The following is a 23175-nucleotide window of genomic DNA, read 5'->3' as shown; positions in this document are numbered from 1 at the left end:
CTTTAAGCTCTTATTTTTATCTTTCCATGACTACCAATAAAGGGCTGCTTAGTTGCACAACCCCAGGGGCATTATTAAACATTGTATTCTACAAATGGCATTTTGGGGACACCATTCCCCCTGGAGCACACATTGTGAATGGTGGTGCCCCTGGAATTGTGCAAGAGGGCAGACCTGCTCTGATCATATACTGCTTCCCTGTGAGTCCTTGTGCTTCCCTCAAGCAGATCTTCAGGAAAAGTTCACAGGATCTAAAGGCTGCTTTGTAGCTCCCGGTCACTTTGGGCTGTCTCAGGGCAGGGATGGGGATTCAGATTCCCTCTTTAAGTGGTTGTTTGGATCTTGCTTTATCACTAGATTCCTGAAAAAGCTCTTCTGACTTAAAGAATTATCTTGCAAGGGGTGCCTGGGTGGCTCAGTCGGTTAAGCACCCGACTCTTGATTTTCGACTCAGGTCATGATCTCAGTCAGGGTCATGAGATTGAGCCCTGACTTGGGCTCCATGCTGAGCGTGCAGCCTGCTTAAGATTCTTCTCTCCCTCTGCCCCTCCCCTGCTCGTGCTCTCTCATTCTCTCTCTAAAAAAAGAGGGGGGGGGGATTTATCTTGCAAAATAATATTCTGATTGATTTCTTTAACTTTGCATTCACATGCTGCCGGGAAACTCTTGCTGGGAGCTAATCTGACCCAGAATGATTCCTAAAGCTAAACACACAGATGTGTTGAAGGGCCAGGCCATTAAATGGCACCCATGGGACTGACAGAGCAGCACTAAGACATTCAGAAATTCCTGACCCTCAAACTTTGTCTGCCTCAGACTAACCCTAAGAGAATTTGCTGAAACATCGTTAGATACTTCTCAGGCTGTTCGATTTGGCTGTCCTGCATTTTTTTCAGCTCAGGGCAGAAAAGTGCTGCTGTGAGCATTCTCACTGACTTTGTTCTTGTTTTCGTGGGAAATTTGAGAGGATAAAGTCCAGGTAAGTTTCTAAGGAAACTTAGACCCTAAACACCCCTAAACACCCCTAAATCTGGTAGTGTATGGCAAGGTGTGGCTGTGGTGGGGTTTGATTTTGGGGAAATATTTCACTTCACCTCATTGCCGGTCTATTAAAATGATTTATATGACATATCTGGGCTCCTCCATAGGAAAAAAAATTGTGTTCTCCCTCTAAGTTTTTTGGTTTTTGTTTTTTCAAGAAAAGGGCCAGAAAATGGTTTTGGTCAGACACTTGGGCAGCTTCCCTCAGATTAAACAGGGAGAGGGCATCCTGGAGTCCCTAAAGGTAACCTCCCATGTGTAGGTAAACTGATTGTGAGAAGGCATCTAATGAAATCCAATGGGTTTTGAGAGCTATGATGATGGTCAGCGAGATGTCAGCAAAGAATGGCCAATATGGTCTGTGAGATCTTGGAGGACCCATTCTCTACAGCGACACCTTGTGGTAGCGCAAAGCAATGGCAGCAGAGGACGCAGTAAGCGCTAGCTTTCTCCTCTAGGTGTGCAAGGTGACCAATAAGCCTCTTTTTATTAGACAGTCCAAAGGGAAGCTGCTAGAGGGAGACACTTGACTTCCTGAGACACTTCGTGTGATGGCTAACTGGAAAAATAAAAGAAGTGTGACTTGAGTTTGTATCCTCTTTCGTATTACAAAATAGGTGGTCCGATGGTGTAGTTGCTTATTTTGCGCTTGGTGATGGGATTTGTGGGTATGGAGGAAGGACATAGGTTGGTTCGGTAGTTATCCATCCTTTTCTCTTTCCACCGATTCAAGCTGCTTACTCCGCTTCCAATCAAAGTAATAGGAATAAGAAAAACAGTAATAATGACAAGAGCCAACAGTTACTGTGGTGACTCTATTCTAAATGCTTTCTATGTGCTAACTAATGTTATCTTAAAAACAGTGTGCGAAAGGGATCCAGCTAGCTCTTTGTCTCTCAAGGCAAAGAGCAAACCGTAGCATCCTTAGTTTCTTACAAGTTGCATGCTGTCCAGCACCTGGTTTTCCAGTCGGACAGGAATGAGACATTTCCGGGTCCCCTCACAGGTCATAAGAAAATCTCACCTAAACGGTGGTCAGGCAGTTGGGGTGAGGGATACACACCAGCCATCAGGAGTGTTGGCTTTTCTGGTTGTATTGTATATTAACACTTAGGCAATCCAAGTGCCAGACACATGCATCTTAACTCATTTTATTTATTTATTTATTATTTTATTAACTAATTAATACTAACTAATTAAAATAACATTTTATTTATTTATTTATTTATTTATTTATTAACTCATTTATTTTTGTAACTGGGAAGGAGATTTCATTATTATCCTCATTTTACAGATGAGGGCAATGAGACTTGGAGATTAGGTCGCTTGCCCATATGTAAACACCTTATTGGGGGCCTAGCCAGGATTCACGCTGGTTCCAAAAGCCATGATGCGTTATACTATCTGTCAGTACATTAGATCAGGTGACAGGTGGGTTCCCGGGAAACTGGTTTTAAAGATTTTCTTGTTCTTATCCACTTGTGGAATAGAGTCATGAGGAAATTAATACCTGTTGAAATATATTTACAAGCATTAATTTTGGAACAGCAGGGTTTAAGCTGCCTGCTATTTTTTATTATTGTTATTGCGTTGTGCTCCTGTGGGTTGTGGGTTGGACAGATGACAGAGTGTCACTTTTCTCACAGTGCGCTGCCAGGTGATTTTTGGTCTAGCATCCCAAGTGTTGCTCCTGAGCACTGTTCAGGTGTTCTGAGATGAGCTTGGCGAACCTGTGAGGTTTCTGGCTTTTTAATGCAATTTTGTTTTCTTTTACTGATAAGTGAAATCATGACTGCAAAATGCCAGTGAACACTACAGAAAAGACCCGGGAAGAGATGTGGTCAAAGGCTATAGTCTGTTCGGGGGGAAAAAATGGAAGTTTTCACTTGCATTGCAAAAGGTGAATGGAATGTAGCCACTGACAATAGTCTCATCTGGACACAAACAGTCTGGCTCATCTGGTAAGAACAGTCACTTCTGAGGGGGAGTGCTGGGATTACAGGAAGTGCTAAGTAGGACAGATATTTTACGTGAAGAATCCTGGGGATGGGAAATGATCTCATTGATGCAGGCTGGCTCTGCCTGTGGCTCAGCTGGACGTTGCCAGTAAATTTAAGGGGGGGGTGGTTATTTCATGAATACGTTTTCATTTTGCTTTCCATAAACTGCTTGTATTTGCTGCTGAAGACGATGCTAAAGGGAAACCGGGCAGAGTCATGTCTCAAGTATTTTCAACCTTCTCACCCTGTATTTCTTGCTTTTCTCTCATTTCTTAAGAGAAGCTCATTTTGTTTCAAACATTCCTGAATTAGCTACCTTTTAGCAACTGAAACACAGTGTAAGTGTAGAAGACTTCAGTGAAGGGTCCAGAACCCTAAAGCCGGCATGCTTTAGGAGTTTGTCCTAGGGAACTAAAGTAATAATGATCTAACTCTGAAGATGTCCATCTAAGCATTGTTTATATAATGGGAACAAATTGAAAACATCCAAGAAGCCCAGTGGTAGGAAATGGGTTAGATAAATTACACTATGTTCTTAAAATGGGAAACTATACAACCATTAAGATGGTTGTTATGCTTGAGTGGATATTTGATATTGAAGAATGATTGCTATTTTTTTTTGATGTGGTAATGTTATTGTGGTTGTGGTTTAAAAAGAGTCCTCTAGATAGTCATTTAAATATTTACAGCTAAAATAATAAATGCTTCAGAATAATGAGAGAAGATGATGTGTAAATGAAAAAAAAATTGGCTGTGAGTTGATGATCATTGAACTTAGAGGTTAATGATATTATTCTGTCTGCCTTTATGCCTATTTGAACATTTTCATACTAAAAAGCTTAAAAAATGAAGTTGTACATGTGTATGTGTTGACTTGGAAGATGCTCAAAATCTATTGCTAAATAAAAAATCAGGTTACCAAATGGTATATGCAGAATGGCTCTTTTCCCTTATAAAAAATTACATGTCCGTATAGAAAAATATTGGAAGTTGATATGCAAAAATATGAATAATCATTCTTCAGTGATGTAATTGTGTGTGTGCATGATTCTATTACTTATTTATGTCTACTGATTTGTATTTTCTAGTTTTTCAGGACTGACTTTTGAAGTTCTTTAAAATATAGGGCTTGGGATACAGGAAGTATCTTCTAAAGCTGACCACATGCCAACTCGGTGAGCCCACAATTCCACTTTTAGGTATATTCTCACCAGAAATACACATGTTCAGCAAAACACATGTGTAAGAATGTTCATGGCAGCTCTGTTCATAATACCCTCGAAGTGGAAACCACCCAAGTGTCCATCAACACTGAAATGGATATGTCATGCTGTCTTCACAGAAGGCAAATAGATAGACATAGAGAGAGAAAGAGAGCAGACTCCACCCAACTTTGTGAGACACTGTGGGTAAACCTCAGAAACATGTTGAGTGGAAACAACCAGATAGTGTAAGAATGTCAAGTGGACAATTCCATTTACGTGAAGTTCAAAACAGAATCAGCCGATCTCAGTCTTAGAAGTCAGGAGAGCGATGGGGGTGGGTGGGTAGGGTAGTGACTGGAGGGGACACGAGGAGGCTTTCTGGGGGGGCCTTGGTAATGTTCCTTTTCTTGATGTGGGTGTGGGTGACCTGGGCGTGCTTGCTTTGTGAAAGTCTGTTGAGCTGTGTGCTTAATGATTTGTGTGCTTTCCTGTATTATGTTATATTTCAATAAAAATTTCCAAAAAAGTTACAGGGCTTAATGCATGCAGCATCTGCTCTAAGTGGTGGATTAGTGCTTTATTACGTAGCCTGTGGTTACCATCCATTAGGGTAATGGCTTGTTCAACAATTCCCATAGGAAGAGATTTAAAATTAATATGGAAATCCAGTACTAACCGCTGATTTGCAGTCTCCACTTACGAACTATCCATCTTGACTCCCCCCACCCCCAATCATATTTGCTCCAGCTCTCCCTAAAACCTGACCCTCCAAGGTTCAGAACCTGGGGTTGGGTGTGACATTCCTCATCTCATGCTGAGCTCTGCCTGGAGCCCCCTGATTGGGGACCGGGTGGAATCCATGAGATCATGATCGTGTTGTAAAATAGTTACTGTCACTCAGGATACACGGATGATGTAACGTACACCGCTACCATTTATCAAGCACTTACCACGGGTCAGGCACTGTTCTAAGTGCTTCACATGTATTAACTCATTTAATCCTCCTCACAAGAGCCCTGTGAGAGGGAGAAAGTATTTATGCAATGCCCACTCTGGGGCTCAGAGAAATTGGGCAGTTTGTTCATCATGACGTGGCTTATAAGTGGTGACTCTGAATTCCCTGGTCTCATCTCTGTTCTCAGAGCATTAGAAGAGCTAAGGGAAGGGACCAAAGTGCAACAGGAGATCTGATACGTCCAATAGGAGATCTGTCTCCTTTTGTCCTCATCAAAGAAATCTCTGGAAGGCGGCGTTGATTCCATCCTACAGATAAGAAACTGAGGTTCAGGGCGGCTGGGTGGCTCAGTTGTTAAGCGTCTGCCTTCGGCTCAGGTCATGGTCCCAGGGTCCTGGGATTGAGCCCCACATCGGGCTCCCTGCTCGGCGGGAAGCCTGCTTCTCCCTCTCCCACTCCCCCTGCTTGTGTTCCTGCTCTCGCTGTCTCTGTCTCTATCAAATAAATAAACAAAATCTTAAAAAAAAAAAAAAAAAGAAACTGAGGTTCGGGGAGGTAAAATGACCAGAGCAGGGTCACTCAGCTGATAAGGAAGACAGGGCTGGGACTATTTGTCTCCAGTGTTGATGCATTTTTTTGTCTCTGTTACGATGATCTCACAAAACCAGCTGAAAAACCAAGACTACATTTTATTGGTTTACTCTGACATTCCTCACCCATATCTGTTCTCAAAAATGCCAGCAACAGTGTGAAACAGATCTTGTTATCCCTGTATCGCAGACCATAGGTAAAGAAACTGAGGTCTAGAGAAGTGAATTGATCTGTTCATGGCCACTTAGCTAATAACTGGTAGAGCTGGGATTTGAACCCACTGCTGACTCCAAAACCAGTGGACTTTCTGACTGTATTATGTAAGCCCTCCAAGCCTAACTAGAAGACTGAACACCTTGCCTGTCATCTGGGAAAGAATTTCAGAAAACAAGGTTTTGGGCAAACCCTTATGTAACCAAGGGTTCAAGACATTTTGATACTTAAATGAGAAAACATGGTCTTTTAGTCAAGTTCTTTTTTTAATGTGGGGTCCTCTGCGGTAGCCCTAGCCACAAGGAAAGGAATTAAAAAGATATTTACCGTCAGTGGAGAGCAGCAGAAGAAAAGCAAAGAAGAAAATTTGCCCTAGAACTATGGTTAACTAGATGTGTCAAAGACACACGAAGACATCAGTAACATAGAAAAAAAAATGGGCAGGGCCTCTGGGTCACATTCAAGATGATAAAAATGCAATTAACTTGAGCCAGGTTCTTCCAGCCCACAGCACTGACCTACCCATTGGGCATGTGGCAGTGTTTATCAGTTCTGGGCTAAGGATGCAGGGCCAAGTGCTTGCCTTTGTGGAACATGTCGGGGACTCATTAATGTCCACCCACTGGCTGCAGGGTGTGGGGGTGATGTGACATGGGGAGGGGGAGGACTAAGGTCTTCTTTGAATGATTCATAAGATGCAATTCAGAAGCCTTAACTTTGCCTACATCCAAGACATTGACCGGCATATAAATCCATGATCTTGAATAATTCTGGGGCTTTGAGGCAAGTCTTAAGTCAGGGGGAGGGGCCAGTGGGAAGAATCAGCCTTGAACTTCTAAATGAAGAAGTTCTAAGTTCCAGGCTCAGATGTGGAGGTCCTGGGTGTTGAATGGTGAGATGCAGAAGTTACTGAGAGCCGTCAATGGACGTCTGAGGCCAACAATAATTTTTCCAACTATCCAGATTCACTGATTAAAAATCAGCCTCATTCATAAAGGGATTTGGGTGAGGTCTATTCCTCCTGCTGGTCTTTTCTGTGCCAACCCTCAAATTGAGTTAATAAGGTGTCATTATAGACACTAAAGTCTCCTTTTGAGTATTTTAGTTTAGAGATGACTAATAAATTACATCCTGGGTAGCAACTCAAGTCAGCAGGGGTGCCTGTCTGGGGTGCTGGGTTGAGAGGATTTTCGAAACCCAAGTCTGGGCTCAGATGGAAAGAGTGCTGTGATCCACTAGTGATGTCTGCCTTGGGCACAGGAGAGAGAAGTGGGGGTACGTGAGCCACATATCTATCATCCTGGGTCTAACTTTTAATTAAATTATTAGTCTCATCTCTTCTTGTTTCAAAAAAAAAAAAGAAACTCACTCTACGTACCAACTCAGACACAAACCGTATCTCAAAATGAATGTCCTTTATTAAACACTGTCAACTCATAAAGAATTCATCCCATCAACACTTACTTGGGGACCATGACAGTGAACGTGGTATAGTCTAGGCTATGATCGATCTTACATCCTAGTGAGGGAGGAAGAGATAAAAGCAAGTCATTGTAAGACCTTGACCCTGCCTTTCCCTTGTCCCTCACATCCGATCCATTAGCCAGTCCTCTGGTTCCAAATAAATCCTGAATCCATCCACTTCTCTCCAGTTCACTGCTATTTCCCTGCCAGGCCATTGTCAACTCTTACAACCTTTCAACTGGGCTCTACGCAGCAAATGGAACGTTCTCTTAAAAATCAGATCGTATCCTTCTCTTGTTCAGGGCCCTCCAGTGGGTTCTCATTACACTTAGGCTAAGACTCAAGGGCTCACCATGACCTGTGATGCCCGAGGCCCATTTCTCTAATGTCATTTACTGCTTCTCTCACCTTCTCTCACTCAGCTCCAGCCACACTGGACTTCTCTCTGCTCCTCCAACACTTCCAGCTTGTTCCAACCTTGGCACCCATCCCCCTATTGTCCTCTGGAATCCACGTGTTGTCTTCTTCCTCTCTTCCTCCTGCATCTTTATGTGAATGGTCCTTTCTCACCATTCAGATGTCAGGCCCAGGGCACCCTTTACAGAACGGCCTCCTCTGACCACTCTAGCTAAAGTAGCAGCTTTCTCCCCATCGCCATGCTATGCACATCACCTTGTTTTATATTCTTGTAGTATGTGGCCGACACCGCCCCCCCCAAATCCTGTTTAAGCACTTGCTAACTTGTTTGTTGTCTTTGCCCAATTTTAATGCACATCATTGCCCCTTATTCACCGAGGACAGGAATTTTGACTGTTGTGTTCACTGCCGTGTCTCCAATATACACAATGATGCCTTGTGTAGACCTGGAGGTACCTGATACTCAATATTTGTTGAGGAAAATGAATGAGCACAGAAAACTAAGGAGGAACCAAGAAGTGCCTAGCCTCATACCAAAAAAAAAAAAAAAAAGTTTCTTCCTTTGCCAAAATTCCACCTTTGTTATTTCTAACTGCCTTGCTCCAGCTGTCTACCAAATGCAGCTAGAAAGCAACATCTCAGGCCTCAGAAACACTTTTGTAATCTGTACCCTGCTGGGGTCTGCTGGGCCTCATGGGGAGGGGGGTAATTACATCACTGTTTATTTGCAATTGCCTGTGTACCTACTAACTAAACTTTGCCATGGGCAACTCATGGCTTCAGGTCAACATTTCAGTTGTTTTGGTTGCAGAGATGTTTGTTTTGCTTAAAACACTCGCAATATAAATCACCAGCGGCTTTGGAGGAAGATACGTCATTGGCTGCGCGAGTCACCCAAGAACTCGGCGCGTGCAGGCGGATGCCCCTGATTGTCGACTTCCACTAGGAGAGATTCGGCAAGCGAATGCATAGCGTGCAGCCTAGTACCACCACACATCTGGTGGAGCAGGCGAGGAGGAAAGCAGTTAGAGTTTTCTTTTTAGCATCATGTTAAACTGGCCATGAGACTGGGGATGGTGCAATTGAATTATAAGAGGGCTGAACTATTAAATAAAAATCTAAGAGGTAGTCAAGATGTTTGGTGCATGGTGGGTGGAAGTCTAATAGGAGGTGAAGCGGGTCTGAAACACAGTAAGTGGAAAAGACAACATCTCCTTTGCTAATAATTCGCCTCATTTAGTCCTGGGAGATGGGCGCGTGGGGTCTGCATCTCTCGGAGAGGTGATTTCCCCTGCAAAGCAGGGTGTTTCCTTCTGAAGGGGACGCGCGCTCTTTCCCTCAAATGTCAGTGGGATCCGGGAGTGTGGCCAGGTGGAACATTTTATTGTTGTTTCTTGTTTTCTTGCCTGTGGCTTTTCTGCCTGGCCTCTCCACATTCTCTTTCATGTCCAGCATGTGGACGGGCTAAGCCTGTCCAATGAGGATGTTCAATCTAGCGAGTCTCAGAGCCATGGTAAATGCGTCTGGCCAGAGTGACAGTCTCAGCTTGCCAACTCAAGGGTGGCAGGAAAGCCACCGTCTTTATCACCTTTTGACGAAAGCCCTATATGCTGCTGGATTAGTCGAAAGTTCAATCTCGGTCATTTTCGGGGGGGCGTGTCCCCAGGGATGTGCGGGGGATTGCTTAACAACTGATTCTCTGTTCGGGGGTCGGGGGGGACACAAGCCCTGATTTGTGGCGTTTGTGGATTTCTGTGCCATCAGTATTTCCACTGGGGCTGATTTCGAGCTACCAGGGTGATGTCCGTAAACACGGAGCTGGGAAGACATTGCAGCCGCCCCCTGTTAGGCAGCGCGCCCACCGCACAGATGCCCTAACCAAAAATAACATCAGGAGCACACATAGCCGCAAAGTGTGCAAAACCGTTAGGGGTTTTTTAGTCTTCATGACCTTTGCTTTAATATGATGTATTTAATTGTAAGCGTATATAATTTTTAACCACAGCTGTGTTTAATCACAGGCGTGCATATTTCCTGAAAATGTAGCACTCCGTTTGGGTTACAAGCTGGCTCAGCACTGCTTGTTGACCTTCTTGGCCTGGATCGAGTCTTGGTAGCTGGAACTTACATAGATCAAGCCATCTGGTGGTACCTTTAGTTATCAACTGTCTGTATACAGGATGCAGATTATTGTGGAAACTCTCATTTCTCAGGCTCTGGAGATTCTAGTATGCACTTGCAGCTGGGGCTTTGGGTTAGAATCATCTACATTAAGGCTGATCATATTCAGCTGGTAAGAACCAACCTGGTCATAATGGTGGTATGGCCAGTGTCTGCTCTGATTGATTGGTACCCAGTGACATACTGCTGGTTCTGTATTTTGAACCTCACCTCTGATCCAAATTCTGTGCAGCACCATTCCTTCTGAAGCCTGGAATATCCTGCAGTCATGACCATGGATTAGAGTCCAGATCCCTGTTCAGGTGCTCATCCTTAGCTGTGCAATCCTCTTTCTCTGCTGCCTGTCACGGATGCTGCCCCCATTCGGGTAACTCTTGACTTCCTGATGATACCTCTCACCATTCCCCAGGGCCCCAAGGTTCCCAAGGCATCAGCCCCAGAAGCCCTCTAACCTGGGTTCAAACACCATAGAGGCCAATATGTTCACAACTAACAGAGGAGTCCTTGTGGATCTCAGCCCTCAATTCTGAGACCCAAGTTCACATGCCATCCCTGAGCTCAACTCCACGTGAGAGTCTGAGACTGAGGTCCATCAGCTCTCGAGTTGGGGATATTCTCTGCAGGATTATCTCAACATTGACTATTAAATTAGTCTGCTTGGGCTGTCATCATAGAATACTACAGACTGAGTGACGTAAACAAGAGACATTTATTTTTTCCGTTTTGGAGCCTGGAAGCTCAAGATCAAGGTGCCGGTAAGGATTGGTTTCCCCTGAGGGCTCCTTCCTTGGGGTGTAGACAGTACCTTCCTGATGTCCCTTCCTCTTCTCATAAGGATACTAGTCCGATGAATCAGGAGCCCACCTCTATGACCCCACTTAACCTTAATCACCTCTTTCGTGGTCTTATCTCCAAATATAGTCATTGGGGGTTAGGGCTGCAACATATGAATTTGGGGGGGGATGATGACACAATTCAGTCCGTAACAACCACTGAGCACTTGAAAAGTGGGTGGTCCAAACTGACATGTGCCCGAAGTGTAAACTCATCACTCCTCATCTTGTTTCACTTTGTCACTTTTCATCATGTCTGAAAAATGGAATATAGCATTTCATGAACACCTTTGATATTGAGGACATGATGAATGAGAACACTTTGGATATCTTGGGTTAATAGAATACAGTATTAGAATTACAACAGTGTGGCTATTCAAAAACTTGAAATCACATGCACGGCTTGCATTACGTTTCTGAGGCGCCGTGGATGTCTATACGTGCCTTAATCCTTCGTGTCATTCCTTCTCCCCACCTTCCATGCCCACACCTTCCAGCCTCCTGTTGGGCTCAGCCATCCGGTCCCATCAGCTGTGCTGCTGGCCGGGGAAGGGGTGGACATGCAGGTGGGTAGTGGAGACAGCAGGGCTTCCAGGTGAGGGAGGGGAAGGAAGGGAATGTGTCGCCCTGAGTCTGTCTGTGGTCTGGCTCGGGGTGGGGTGGGGGGGACACGTAAGATAAACGGGCCGTCCACAATGCCTGTATGACGCCCTCCTCGCACATCCTTGTGAAAGTCTCCATCCCTTACTCTGCCTCGGGGTGCTTTGCCAAGAGTCCCATTTATGATCCCACCTTGGAATGTTCTAGGTGCCAGAACAGAGTTAAGGGGTGAGAGAGAGAAAAAGCTCAGTTCACCACGCAGAGATGACTGAGATATGGTCCTGGACCTCAGTTGGCTCACACTGTCAATACAGGAAGGAGTTGGAGGTGGGGGGAGGAGATGGACGGCCTTGTGTTTAAGGCTATGCAAGGGGGCACTTTATATACATTATTTCATCCGGTCCTTCTAGCGACTGCATTTTATATTCATTTTACAGGCGAGAACACAGAGACTTGGGAAGGCTAAACAAATTCTCCATTGTTACCAGCTCACAGATAGCAGGGTCAGTGTTTGAGACTGAGTCTCTCTGACTCTGGGCTACCATGTGGTGCGCCTGGAGTAGAAAGGAGAGATTTTTCTGGAGCACGTGGGAACTCTCTTGAGTTGGATTCAGGTCCAGGAAGGAAAGCAAAGGGAATTCTAGGCAGGGGCTGGCATGAGCAAGGGTGGGGAGGTAAGTCCAGTGTCGGTACTCCCCAAAAAGTCCAACCAAGGGCTACCCTTCTGCAAGTCTTCTGCCCAACATTTAGGGTTGGGGAACCTTGGGACTTGGCAAGGACTTGTAGGGACCACCCACAGCCTGCTTATCCCTGTCAGGTTGTCTATGGGTTATTCCTTGCTGGCCTCACTCACCGGCTTCGTGCAAGGTCTTTTTTGAGGTTTATTATTTCCTTGTCCATATACTTGATGTTCCTCATTGGCTTGTCTGGCACCTGATGGGAAGGCAAGAAGTGAAAGACAGAAGGGTTAGTACGACCATTACAAATGGAGCCAGGCTTCAGGAAATCCCGTGCCTTCATCTGAGATCTCTGATCAGGTTGGAGGGGTCCTGGGTGGCACGGTGACCTTCTCTATACCGAAGAGGGGCCATATATACAGTGGAACTAGCAAGGGCTTTGGAGACAGGCAGACCCGAGCTTTGACCCTGGTTCTGTCTGGTGACTGACTGTGTGATCTTGGACAAATTACTCAACCTCTCTGGGCCTCAGTTTCTTCAGCAGAGTGGAGGAATAATTTCTGCCTTGTTGTGACAAGTAAATTCATTGCCACATCCTGACTCATAGCAAGCATTTGATAAATGGAGGCTCTCATTAGCATCATACTCAAAGTAAAGCAAAGAATTAAATATTAATAATCGTTGGTCACCCCATGTGCCCTCCTTAATGCCCATCACCCAGTTACCCCATCCCCCCACTCCCCCCTTCTGTAACCCTCAGTTTGTTTCCCGGAGTCCAGAATCTCTCACGGTTTGTCTCCCTCTCTGATTTCTTCCCATTCAGTTTTCCCTCCCTTCCCCTGTGGTCCTCTGCTCTATTCCTTATGTTCCATGTGTTGTGATGAGCACTGGGTGTTATATGCAATTAATGAATCGTTGAACACTACATCAAAAACCTATGATGTACTATATGCTGGCTAAATGAACATAATAAAAAAAAATAAAAATGTTTAACAATCAGGTAAAAAAAAAAATCGTTGTTGGTGGCCTAGGCAGCTGATCTGCAAAGCTGAATCTTGTCAATGTAAAGATGCCCAGGTACATTTCTCGCCCTTGCCGTTCACACAGCAGGATTTTAGGAGTGAATTATCCAGGTGGTGGTTCATGATTTTTTCCTCCCTTTCTAGTATTCATTTGCCTTGCCTAGCCATAAGGGAAACCTCACAAGACTTAAATTCATTGCTCAGAGGTTGATACCAGGTCAATGTAAAGAAGAGAGTTAAATTAACTGTATTCTAATATAAAAGTCACTTTTCTCAGCCCCAGCTTTGCGAAACAATAATAAGACCATTATCTGGATTACCGCGTCTTGGAATGAATTCCTGCAATACTAATTTTTTTTTAATCAAAGGAAATCTCAAGAAATTCTGGGGAAATGGGTCCTTTTAGATGAAGCTGGTGGGAGAATGCATTGCAGTGACTTTTCTGAAGGGCGATTCGTCAGTGCATACTAAGTGCCGCCAAAGTGCGCTTGCCTCCGGATCTAACGATCCTTCTGCTGTCAGGCATCCTATGGGAATATCCCTGCATGGGCACGGAGATCCATCAACAAAATTGTTCACTGGGATGCTGCTTGTGAGAGCAAACTCTTGGAAACCAACCTATACATCTTCACAATGGAAGACAGGTTAAATAATTATAGTGCATCTAAACAATGGAATAGTATGCAGCAATTAAGTGTGGTGACAATATAATGATGGAAGTATATTTACTGACATACGGAGATGTCTGAGTTCTTTGAGTGGGAAGACATGTTACAATATGTATCACGCGATTCTGCTTTTGTTTTTTTTGGAAAATGATTGTGCATGTGCACATCTCCAAAGATACAGATAGCCATGTCCCCTGCCCCCAAATGCAGGGAGTCTCTCTGGGGGTGGGATTATGGCGAATTTTATTTTACTTTTCCTTAGCTTCTGTGAAATTCCTGGTGCTCTGCATTAAATATTACTCGGCTATGTGATAAACAAAGAGAAAAGATTACAAAAAAACAGGAAGTGGCCAAGTGAAGTTTGGCAAAGGCCAACTGGTGACCCTGTGTGGAGGGTGTTTTCCCAAAGGCGGAGCAAGGACTGGTGGTATGCTCACTGACAGAAATCACAATATGGCACCTGACACATGGGGGGAGGTGTGGTGTTTCCCCAGCAGCTCTCATCACCTGCTTTCTCTGGAATTGAAATTGTGCGGTGATGTCCACTGCCCTGGGCCTTTTAGGTGGAATGTGGGAAGGGAGGAGTATAGCTGCATCCAAGGCAAATAGCGTTGTGGCAGTGTGGTGGGGGTGGAGAGTGACATCTGGAGCCAGGGGGAAGGGCCTGTCACTGGCCTGATTCCCAACCATTTTTCTCCTGGGTCACCCAGTACACGTCCTGTGTGAGGCAGCTCAGATGAAGAATGGAGAGTCTCTGGGGGCCTGGGTGGTTCAGTAGGTTAAGCGTCTGACTCTTGATTTTGGCTTAGATCGAGATCTGGGTTGTGAGATCGAGCCCCATGTCAGGCTCTGCGCTCAGCACAGAATCTGCTTGAGATTCTCTCTCTCCCACTCTCTCTCTGCCCCTTTGCCCGCTCGCTTGTGCATGCTGTCTCTCCAAATAGATAAATAAAATCTTTAAAAAAAAAAGGAATGGAGAGTCTCTGGCAATCCCCCAGAATACTCGTCACTGCAGCACCTTCTCACCCACTAAGTATATAGGATACAAAAAAAGCATCCAGGATAGCCTCCAATAAACTCAACTAGATATGAAACAGTAGAATCATGTATCAACTTTGTCTTTGTAGTTATTATTAACAATGAATTACAGGTAATATATCTTAATATACCCAGTTGTTTCAACCCCTTGGCTGAAAATGAATGGCAAACCTGTCAGTTTTCAGCTTAAGGGATGGGTGAAGTGGGAGAGGAGACAGACCTCCACGGAGGCATGTACGGATCTCCGGGAGTACTTTCTACAACTTCTACATAACGGACATTTGCTTTCCTCACACCCTGGGATCGCTTCCCTCTCCCTCTTGCTACTAGTTCCCTCATTAGACCATTTGCCCCTCTCCCATGGGGGCACTTGCACTCTGGGAGATAGTTATGGGACCAGCAGCAGGGGTGGTCCTGAATGGCTGAAGCCAAACAGCACAGCCCATCCCCCATCACAGTGACTGGTTTAGGAATGGTCATGTGATGTAGTTTGGGCAGATGAGATGCAAGCAGACATTTGCCAGGGGCTTCTAGAAAGCATGATTCCTAGATCTTTTGAGGAACCACAGGCAGTGACGTCCTCTTTCCTCTTTAACTATAATTGGAGAAGCAGATATCCCTGGGAGTTGCTGGTAGCCATTTTGTGCCCATGAGGGTTGCCAGCCTCCAGTTGAAGATATGGGGGAAGGCAGAGAAGAGAGTCAAAGAAAAATTTGTTCCGTGGTGCCTTGTTGAACTGATCAAGCATCACTAGACTTTTCATGAGCATCTCCTTTATTATTTAAACCAGTTTGAATTGGATTTTCTGTTACCTGCAGCCTTAGAATTTCTATCTGAAATATGTCCTCCCTTGGGTGTGCCAAGGCAGTCAATAGATCAAGAATTATTCTAACTTGTCTTCTTTTCCCTTCCCTTCCTCTTTTGGGTGATCAACATCAGATGACATCCATTCTGGTGCATTTTGCTGTGAAAGCAATGAAATTGGCCATGTTGAGATCAAACATTTGAAGTCAAGGTTACCTCTTCCTAATCCCTCTCTTTTCCTGAGCACCTCATTAACTCTTTCTTGCAGGACCAAAGTAATTTTCTTAAAAGATATTGTGAATTAAAAATACTTATGAACAAAGAAAAAACAAACACACTCAAATTTCCCTGCCAGATAATTTGAAAATACACAATTGAAACCCTGCTTGATCTCACTGTTGTATACACATCACTCTCTTAAATGTCTCACGTTTCACCCCCTTCAGGAAGCAAATATGGATACTCTCCAAATATGACATGACAAATATCCCCCACCCCCAATCTTGCCTACTGATAGTTGCCTCTAAAAGAGAATTCACTGGGGTTGGTGCTGATCAACTTATAGCAGCAAAGCCAAGTTGTCCCCACGATTGGGCACAAAACTTGGGCAGGACAAGATCCACTCCACAATCCCTGCGATTATGTCAACATTTCAGTGGATTCTCCCATTTTCACTGTGACCATTGTTTAAGCACAATTATAATAAGCCAGTGGTAATAATCGGCATTGAATGAGGGAGTTCTGTTTGTCAGGACATTTACCAACACCATTTGATATTAGCACAATTAAAAGTGTACAAGACATCCAAGAATCACTATCTTTATAACTTTCCGGAGGGCAATTTAGTCATGTATATATGTAGCCTTCAAAGCACATAGGCTCATACCCCCAGCAATTCGACTTTTATCCAAGGAAATTTTGCAGAAAGGATTAAAAGATTTATCCACGAGGATGCCTATCACAGCAGTATGAATAGTGAAAAGCATCTAAATGTCCAGCAATGAGCATTGAGAGAATAAATCACGGTCTATCCAGATGATGGCAGATGATGCATTTGAATTTGGTGCCAGTATTTAATGTTGCTATCAATGTGTATTTGTTGGCTATGGAAAGGAATATAATTTCAAGTGAAAATGAATGTTACAAAAATATAAAGAACTTAGATCACAGAGAGTTCTAAGATTCATATTCATAGAAATCTATAGATATTTCTCAAAATATATGCATGAATACAAATTATGTTTTAAAGTAATGATATGTGGCAAGGTATATATGCAATGACATAATAAGCTGGACGTAAATATAACAAATTGTTAATAGGGTTATTATCTCAGGGTGTTTGAATTATGGGTAAGCAATTTTTAATTTGGGTCATCTTTTTCCCTTCCTTAAAAATAATTTACCTATGGGCGCCTGGGTGGCTCAGTTGGTTAAAGCGACTGCCTTCGGCTCAGGTCATGATCCTGGAGTCCTGGGCTCGAGTCCCGCATCGGGCTCCCTGCTCGGCAGGGAGTGTGCTTCTCCCTCTGACCCTCCCCCCTCTCATGTGCTCTCTCTCATTCTCTCTCTCTCAAATAAATAAATAAAAAACCTTAAAAAAAATTTACCTGTATTAGTCTATAAGCTAAGTGTAAGTTTTCAGTGCTGTTTTATTTATTTATTTATTTTTAAAGACTTTTATTTATTTGAAAAAGAGTGAGAGAGAGAGCACAAGTAGGGGGAGGACCAGAGGGAGAGGGAGAAGCAGGCTCCCCACTGAGCAGGAGCCTGGGATCCTGGGAGCCTGGGATCATGACCTGAGCCGAAGGCAGATGCTTAACCGACTGAGCCACCCAGGCGCCCTCAGTGCTGTTTTAAATTGAGTCATCTGAGAGTCTGGGGTGATGTAAGTTAATAGTATATGTTAGCACACTGTATCAGGCAGGGTCTAGGCAGGAAACAGAGCTCATGGCAGGTAGTTCAATACAGGGAATTAATATAGGGAAGCAGTTATAAAGGTGTTGTAAGAACTGAAAAGCTAGATAAGGGATGGCATGACATGCTAGAGATTGGCCAAAGAAAGAAGCTTCTACCACCTCCAGGGATAGAGGGGCTAAGGGGAGAGGTAGACTTCAAAAACCCTGGAATTGGGCCACCTGGCAGAGGGTGGGCTCATGGAAGAGATGTAGTTGCAGTTGGAACGGCCGCCAGAAGCTGAGTAAAGGGATAGGGAGGAATACTCTGGCTTCTTCCTTCCTCCGACCCTCCCATTTCCTCCTCATGCCTATTGGCTGAACCTACCTGGAAGCCCGTTGGTGAGGGCACCTGGGAAATGTAGTTTGCAAGGATCAGCCCCCTATGGGGAGCAGGACATGAAAATGGAAATGAGGGCCAAAATCAAATGGCTGTAGGTTATAGTTTCTGCTCTGGGTGCTGACCAGTGATTTTTGAACCATAAATCTGGTTCTCCTATTAATAAGGACCACTTTGCAGATGGCAATGTTGGATATTCCTAATCTTTGGATCCTAAGTTTGAGGTTTTTAGAATTTTCCATGGCTTAGATGCATATCCAGAATTGGGATCATTCTCTCTCTCTCAAAATCATTATCAAGGGCGCCTGGGTGGCTCAGTTGGTTAAGCGACTGCCTTCGGCTCAGGTCATGATCCTGGAGTCCCGGGATCAAGTCCCGCATCGGGCTCCCTGCTCGGCAGGGAGTCTGCTTCTCCCTCTGACCCTCCCCCCTCTCATGTGCTCTCTCTCTCTCTCATTCTCTCTGTCTCAAATAAATAAATAAAATCTTTAAAAAAAAAATCATTATCAAAACCCAGGTTTCTAAAGTATCCAGAACCCACCTGCTTCTCCCAGTTTCTTTTCCTGGAAAGTTTGGCTGACCCTTAAACAACATGGGTTTGAACTGTGTGTGTCCACTTGGATTTTTTTTTTACAGCACAGTTCTGTAAATGTATATTCTCTTCTGTATGATTTTCTTAATAACATTTTCTTTTCTCTAGTTTAATTCATTGTAAGAATACAATTTACAATACATATAAAGATAAAATATGTGTTAATCAACTGTTTACCTTGTCAGTAAGGCTTCTAGTCAATAGTAGGCTATTAGTAGTTAAGTTTTTGTGGGGGGGGAGTCTAAAGTTATACACAGATTTTTGACTGTGTGTGTGTGTGGGAGGGGTTCGGTGCTCCTAATTCCCATGTAGTTCAAGGGCCAGCTACATTGTATATTCCAGATCCTCACAGACCACTTCCTCTTGCACCAAAATTTATATGTCCTATGTCCCATACTGATAAACAAGCTGATGCTATTTCCTCCCTGCTGACACCGATTAAAATGTCTCCCTATCCAGGTAATCTATACAATTCTACGTTTAAGATTGTATTCTGGTTATGAGACTAACTAATGAACATTGCAGAAGATCAAGAAAAGATAAAAAATTAGGAGAAAGTAAAAGCCAAGTATCACCCCATCACCATCACTTTGGATGTCCTTTGCCTTGCTTTCTGTGACAGCTTCCAGCCGGGATTCATGAAAACCATCCTGGGACAGTGGACTTCAGTTTTCTGTCCTTGCTTCCCTTGGGAGTGCCATTGGCCTTAAGAGCCTTCAGTTACTCCATTGACTTGCAGAGCATGGTGGAGGCCTCTATTCTTGGTTCCTTGGAAAACAAAGTCAAATCTCTGCCCTGTCCACGTTTTCCTTTTCTGGTTGATCTGTAAATGCGTCTTTGACAGCAGGTCTGTGAGAAACGCCACATGACATCCTGTAATGTGTCAGGTTAAAAGCTGATAAATGTGGAGGGCAGGAGTACAGCTCAAGTGGAGCCTTAGATGGGATGGTTTTTGGGCAGGTGTACTCGACATTTAATATTCATGTGCTGGGACTATTTAAAATAGTAACGTTTGGAAGCGATTTGGTTTTTTTTTTTTTTTTAAGATTTTTTATCTGTTTATTTGACAGAGAGAGACATAGCGAGAGAGGGAACACAGGCAGGGGGAGTGGGAGAGGGAGAAGCAGGCTTCCCGTGGAGCAGGGAGCCCAATGCGGGGCTCGATCCCAGGACCCCGGGATCATGATCTGAGCCGAAGGCAGACGCTTAACGACTGAGCCACCCAGGCGCCCCTGGAAAGCCAATCTTTTAAATATCTGTTGTTCTTTGTCTTTTTATGAAAGAATGTTCCAAACCCATCTTGGTTATTTCTTAAAATATGATCTACTTCCTAGAATCAGATTAAGATGGAAATGAATTCCTGCTAAATGTACTTGGGCTGATGCAGATATCGGGAGCAGCTGGGATGCTCTGTCAAGTGGTGAGGGGGAAGGGAGGCCATTTGAAAAGCTGAGAGCACTGAGGAGCAAGCAAGATGATTACCAAATTTCAGACTCATTATGGAGAAGCTGTAAAGAACAAAATGGGCAGAGAGTGGGTAGGATCCATGGCAAGAGCATACGCATGAGCCCAGAGATCTTTGCTTGCACACTGATACTTAAGCTTTCGGTGGGTTTATGATGGTGATCGGTACTTTCCTTTGGGGAGGATGAGGGTTTGTTTTTTTGTTTTTTGGTCATAAATATAGGTACCTACCTACAGGGATAACCCAGAACTAGTGACCTCATCCCCATGTAGACACTTCTGGCTGAAATATGCATGTGCTATTGAATTCTTTAAAGAATTTCTTCGCTGAAAGCAGGGTGCCATCCTTTAGAGTATTTTGATTCAGTTACTCTTGTTTTTCTCATCTTTCTATGGACCCAGGAGAAACGAGGTTGGGGGCCTGGGGAGTAGTGGGGTGGTGGAAAAGGGGACGGTCATCCAGGGGAGAGGAGTGAGTCCTCTGCTAAGGACAGAATAAGCAGCAAGAATCTCTGGGGGGGCGGGCAGGGAGGAAAGGGATGACAATGGTCCCTGTGAAGAGAGCTTCTGATCTCCAGCTCCTGACACAGTGTCTGGCCCGAGTTCAATCCATCATTGCTGAATGACGAGATGAATGCATCACGGTCTCAAGGTTCAACCCTATAGGTTAATTGTTAATTACAGAGGGAACAAGGTACCTGCATAATGACAAGCTCTGGAGGATACCACCTGAACTAGCGCGAGCACACTCAGCATCACCAGTGATGGGACAAACTGATGTCACGCGCCCTTGGAGCAACGCACTGGGAGGACACGGCGTCACCTACATGGTATTTCTGCCCCAAATGCCTGGTCTGAGTGTGGTCGGGAAGGAATGATGAGAAAAATAAAAAGTGAGGGTCCTTCTACAAAAATAAATGACCTGGAATCTTGGAAAAAGTCAACGCCTGTGTCAGTCGGGGCCTCTGGGAAGCAGGTACTGAGACAGGAGTACAAGAGGCTTATTGGGATAAGCTTGTGAGAGAGAAAAGAGGGAGAGAGCAGGACTGGGCGGAGACAGCTTCACACCATGATGGGGATCTGACAAAGCCTCAGCCAATGCAATAGGGAGTTCTAGAGCAAAGACTGCACACTATGGGAGTGCAAGCATAGGGCAGAAATGGCCGGCGCTCATTGGCCGGTGGTGCCGGGTTGATCCTGTCCTCTGAGGGAGATCCGAAACTACCCTGCCCTCTGAAAGTACCAATAACTAGAGTCTCTCAGCTACCTGCACTCCTTAGGGCTGAATGGCAAGTTCTTTCTTGGTGAGAGGTCCAAGAGACACACCTCTGTGGCTTCCACAGTGTCAAATCCTATAAACCACCCCACACATCTGTCACCAGCAACATCCACTCTGCGGGAGAGGGCCCCAGCTCTGTCGACAGCGTGCCTTGGGACTGGATGGGGAGTCTGGGGCTGGGGGCCTTTTTTTGCATGGTTTTATGTAATCCTCACGCCAACCTTTATGAGGTACCCGTATTCCTATGTTGCTGGAAAGGAAACCCAGGACCCTAGAGGTTAAGCTGCTTATCCAAGGGCCCGTGGGTCATCAGTGGGGGAGCTCAGTAGCTTGTACTCTTTGACACCGTTCCCCCCCGCCCCCATCCTTCCCTAGTCCAGGGGCCAGCAAACAATGGCCTGCTGTTGGCTTTTGTAAATTGGGAGTTTTTACTGGAACTTACTGGAACACATTCATACCCCTTTATTTATGACTGCAAACCGAGGGAACTCTGTTTCCCATCTGTAAATGAGAGAGAGATGTCAGTCTGGGGTGGCCTGCAGAATTCATTTGATCTGTGCAGTGTTTACAATCATTTGGAATTCATTTCCTACCTTTAGAAATGATGGTCTTTCACATACACACTCAGATTTCTAGCGGTGCAAGGATATAAAAGGTTGCAGAAAATGTGGAGTGTGCAGGCTTCTTTTGCGTTGAGAGTGGGGTGGGGGGGAGGGGGAGTGACTAAGCCTCATAAATGGACAAATTATTGTGGAATTGTTACACATCTCCACTGTGCTCAGCGTTTTATGCCGTCGATCCCATTTGCTTCTTCCCACGGTTATTAATAAACCCATTTCACAGGGAGAGCACAGAGGAGGTCATGCAAGGTCACACGGTTAGCATCGGAGCCAAGACTAGAACCCCAATGTGATGGCTAATTTGAGGTGTCAGCTTGCCTGGGCCACCGAGTGCTCAGATATTTTGTCAGGCACTATTCTGGGTGTTTCTCTGCGGATGTTTTTGGATGAGTTTAAACATTTGAATCAATAGACTGAGTAGAGAAGATTGCCCTTCCTAGTGTGGGTGGGCCTCATCCAATCAGCTGAAGCCAGAATAGAACAAAAGCTCATCTCCCCAGGCCCATAAGAGTTAACTCCTCTTGCCTGTCTGTCCTTGGAGCTGGGACATTAGTGTTTTCCCTGCCTCTGGAGCTGATACATCAGCTCTTCCTGGGTCTTGAGCTGGGAGGCTTTCAGACTAGAACATACACCACTGTGTCTCCAGCTTGCCAACTGCAGGTCTTCCGTCTTGTCAGCCTCCACAACTGCATGAACCAATTCCTTGTAATGAATCTCTTTGTCTACGTGCATCCTATTGGCTCTGTTTCTCCGGAGAACTCTAATGCATCCTGTCTTCTTGTCGTTAAAACCTGGGTCCTCAACCAGTAAGCCTCTCTGAAAATTCAAAGCCTTTTCCAATCCTTTGTGTTGGAGGGAAAGACAACATTATTCCATAATTTGTTCCTCAAATCCTCCTTGTTTTTAAGGAGGGTGATTGGTTTGTTGAGAAGGGAGATGAGTGTGAAGATGGGTACTGGAGAAGCATAGAGAGAGGATGAAGGGTTCCAGTTGGTAAAAGTAGAGTGAGATATCATGGAGGGTGGGGAGAGAGCCTTGGGGTGGGGCAGAGGGCAACTCACATCCAGTAAAAATGCACTAGTGTAAAGGATGGTTTTATTGATTTTTTCCTCCATGGGGCTCAAAGTAACCCTCCTCTCCATCTCTTCCGTGAACCCTCCAGTGAAATCCACATGACACACTGGAATTGTTTAGGTAGGAATTATGCTTTGAGGGGCCG

At 44.7% G+C, this 23175-nt stretch overlaps 1 protein-coding gene across 1 annotated transcript in view; it reads right to left on the bottom strand.

Annotated features, from left to right (window-relative positions):
- Nucleotides 1–23175, bottom strand: part of CCDC60 (coiled-coil domain containing 60) — a 157346-nt gene that overhangs the window by 72732 nt on the left and 61439 nt on the right. Inside the window, exon 2 of the mRNA XM_035016716.1 lies at nucleotides 12354–12433. Coding sequence (XP_034872607.1) covers nucleotides 12354–12433 — 80 coding nt within the window. The remainder of the gene's footprint in view (nucleotides 1–12353; nucleotides 12434–23175) is intronic.

Source organism: Mirounga leonina, unplaced genomic scaffold (genome assembly GCF_011800145.1).
Source record: "Mirounga leonina isolate KUSES-001 unplaced genomic scaffold, KU_Mleo_1.0 Mir_171, whole genome shotgun sequence".
Classification (NCBI taxonomy): Eukaryota; Metazoa; Chordata; class Mammalia; order Carnivora; family Phocidae; genus Mirounga; species Mirounga leonina.
The sequence above is the reverse complement of the archived record's forward strand: the minus strand, read 5'-3'. Positions and strand labels throughout refer to the sequence as shown.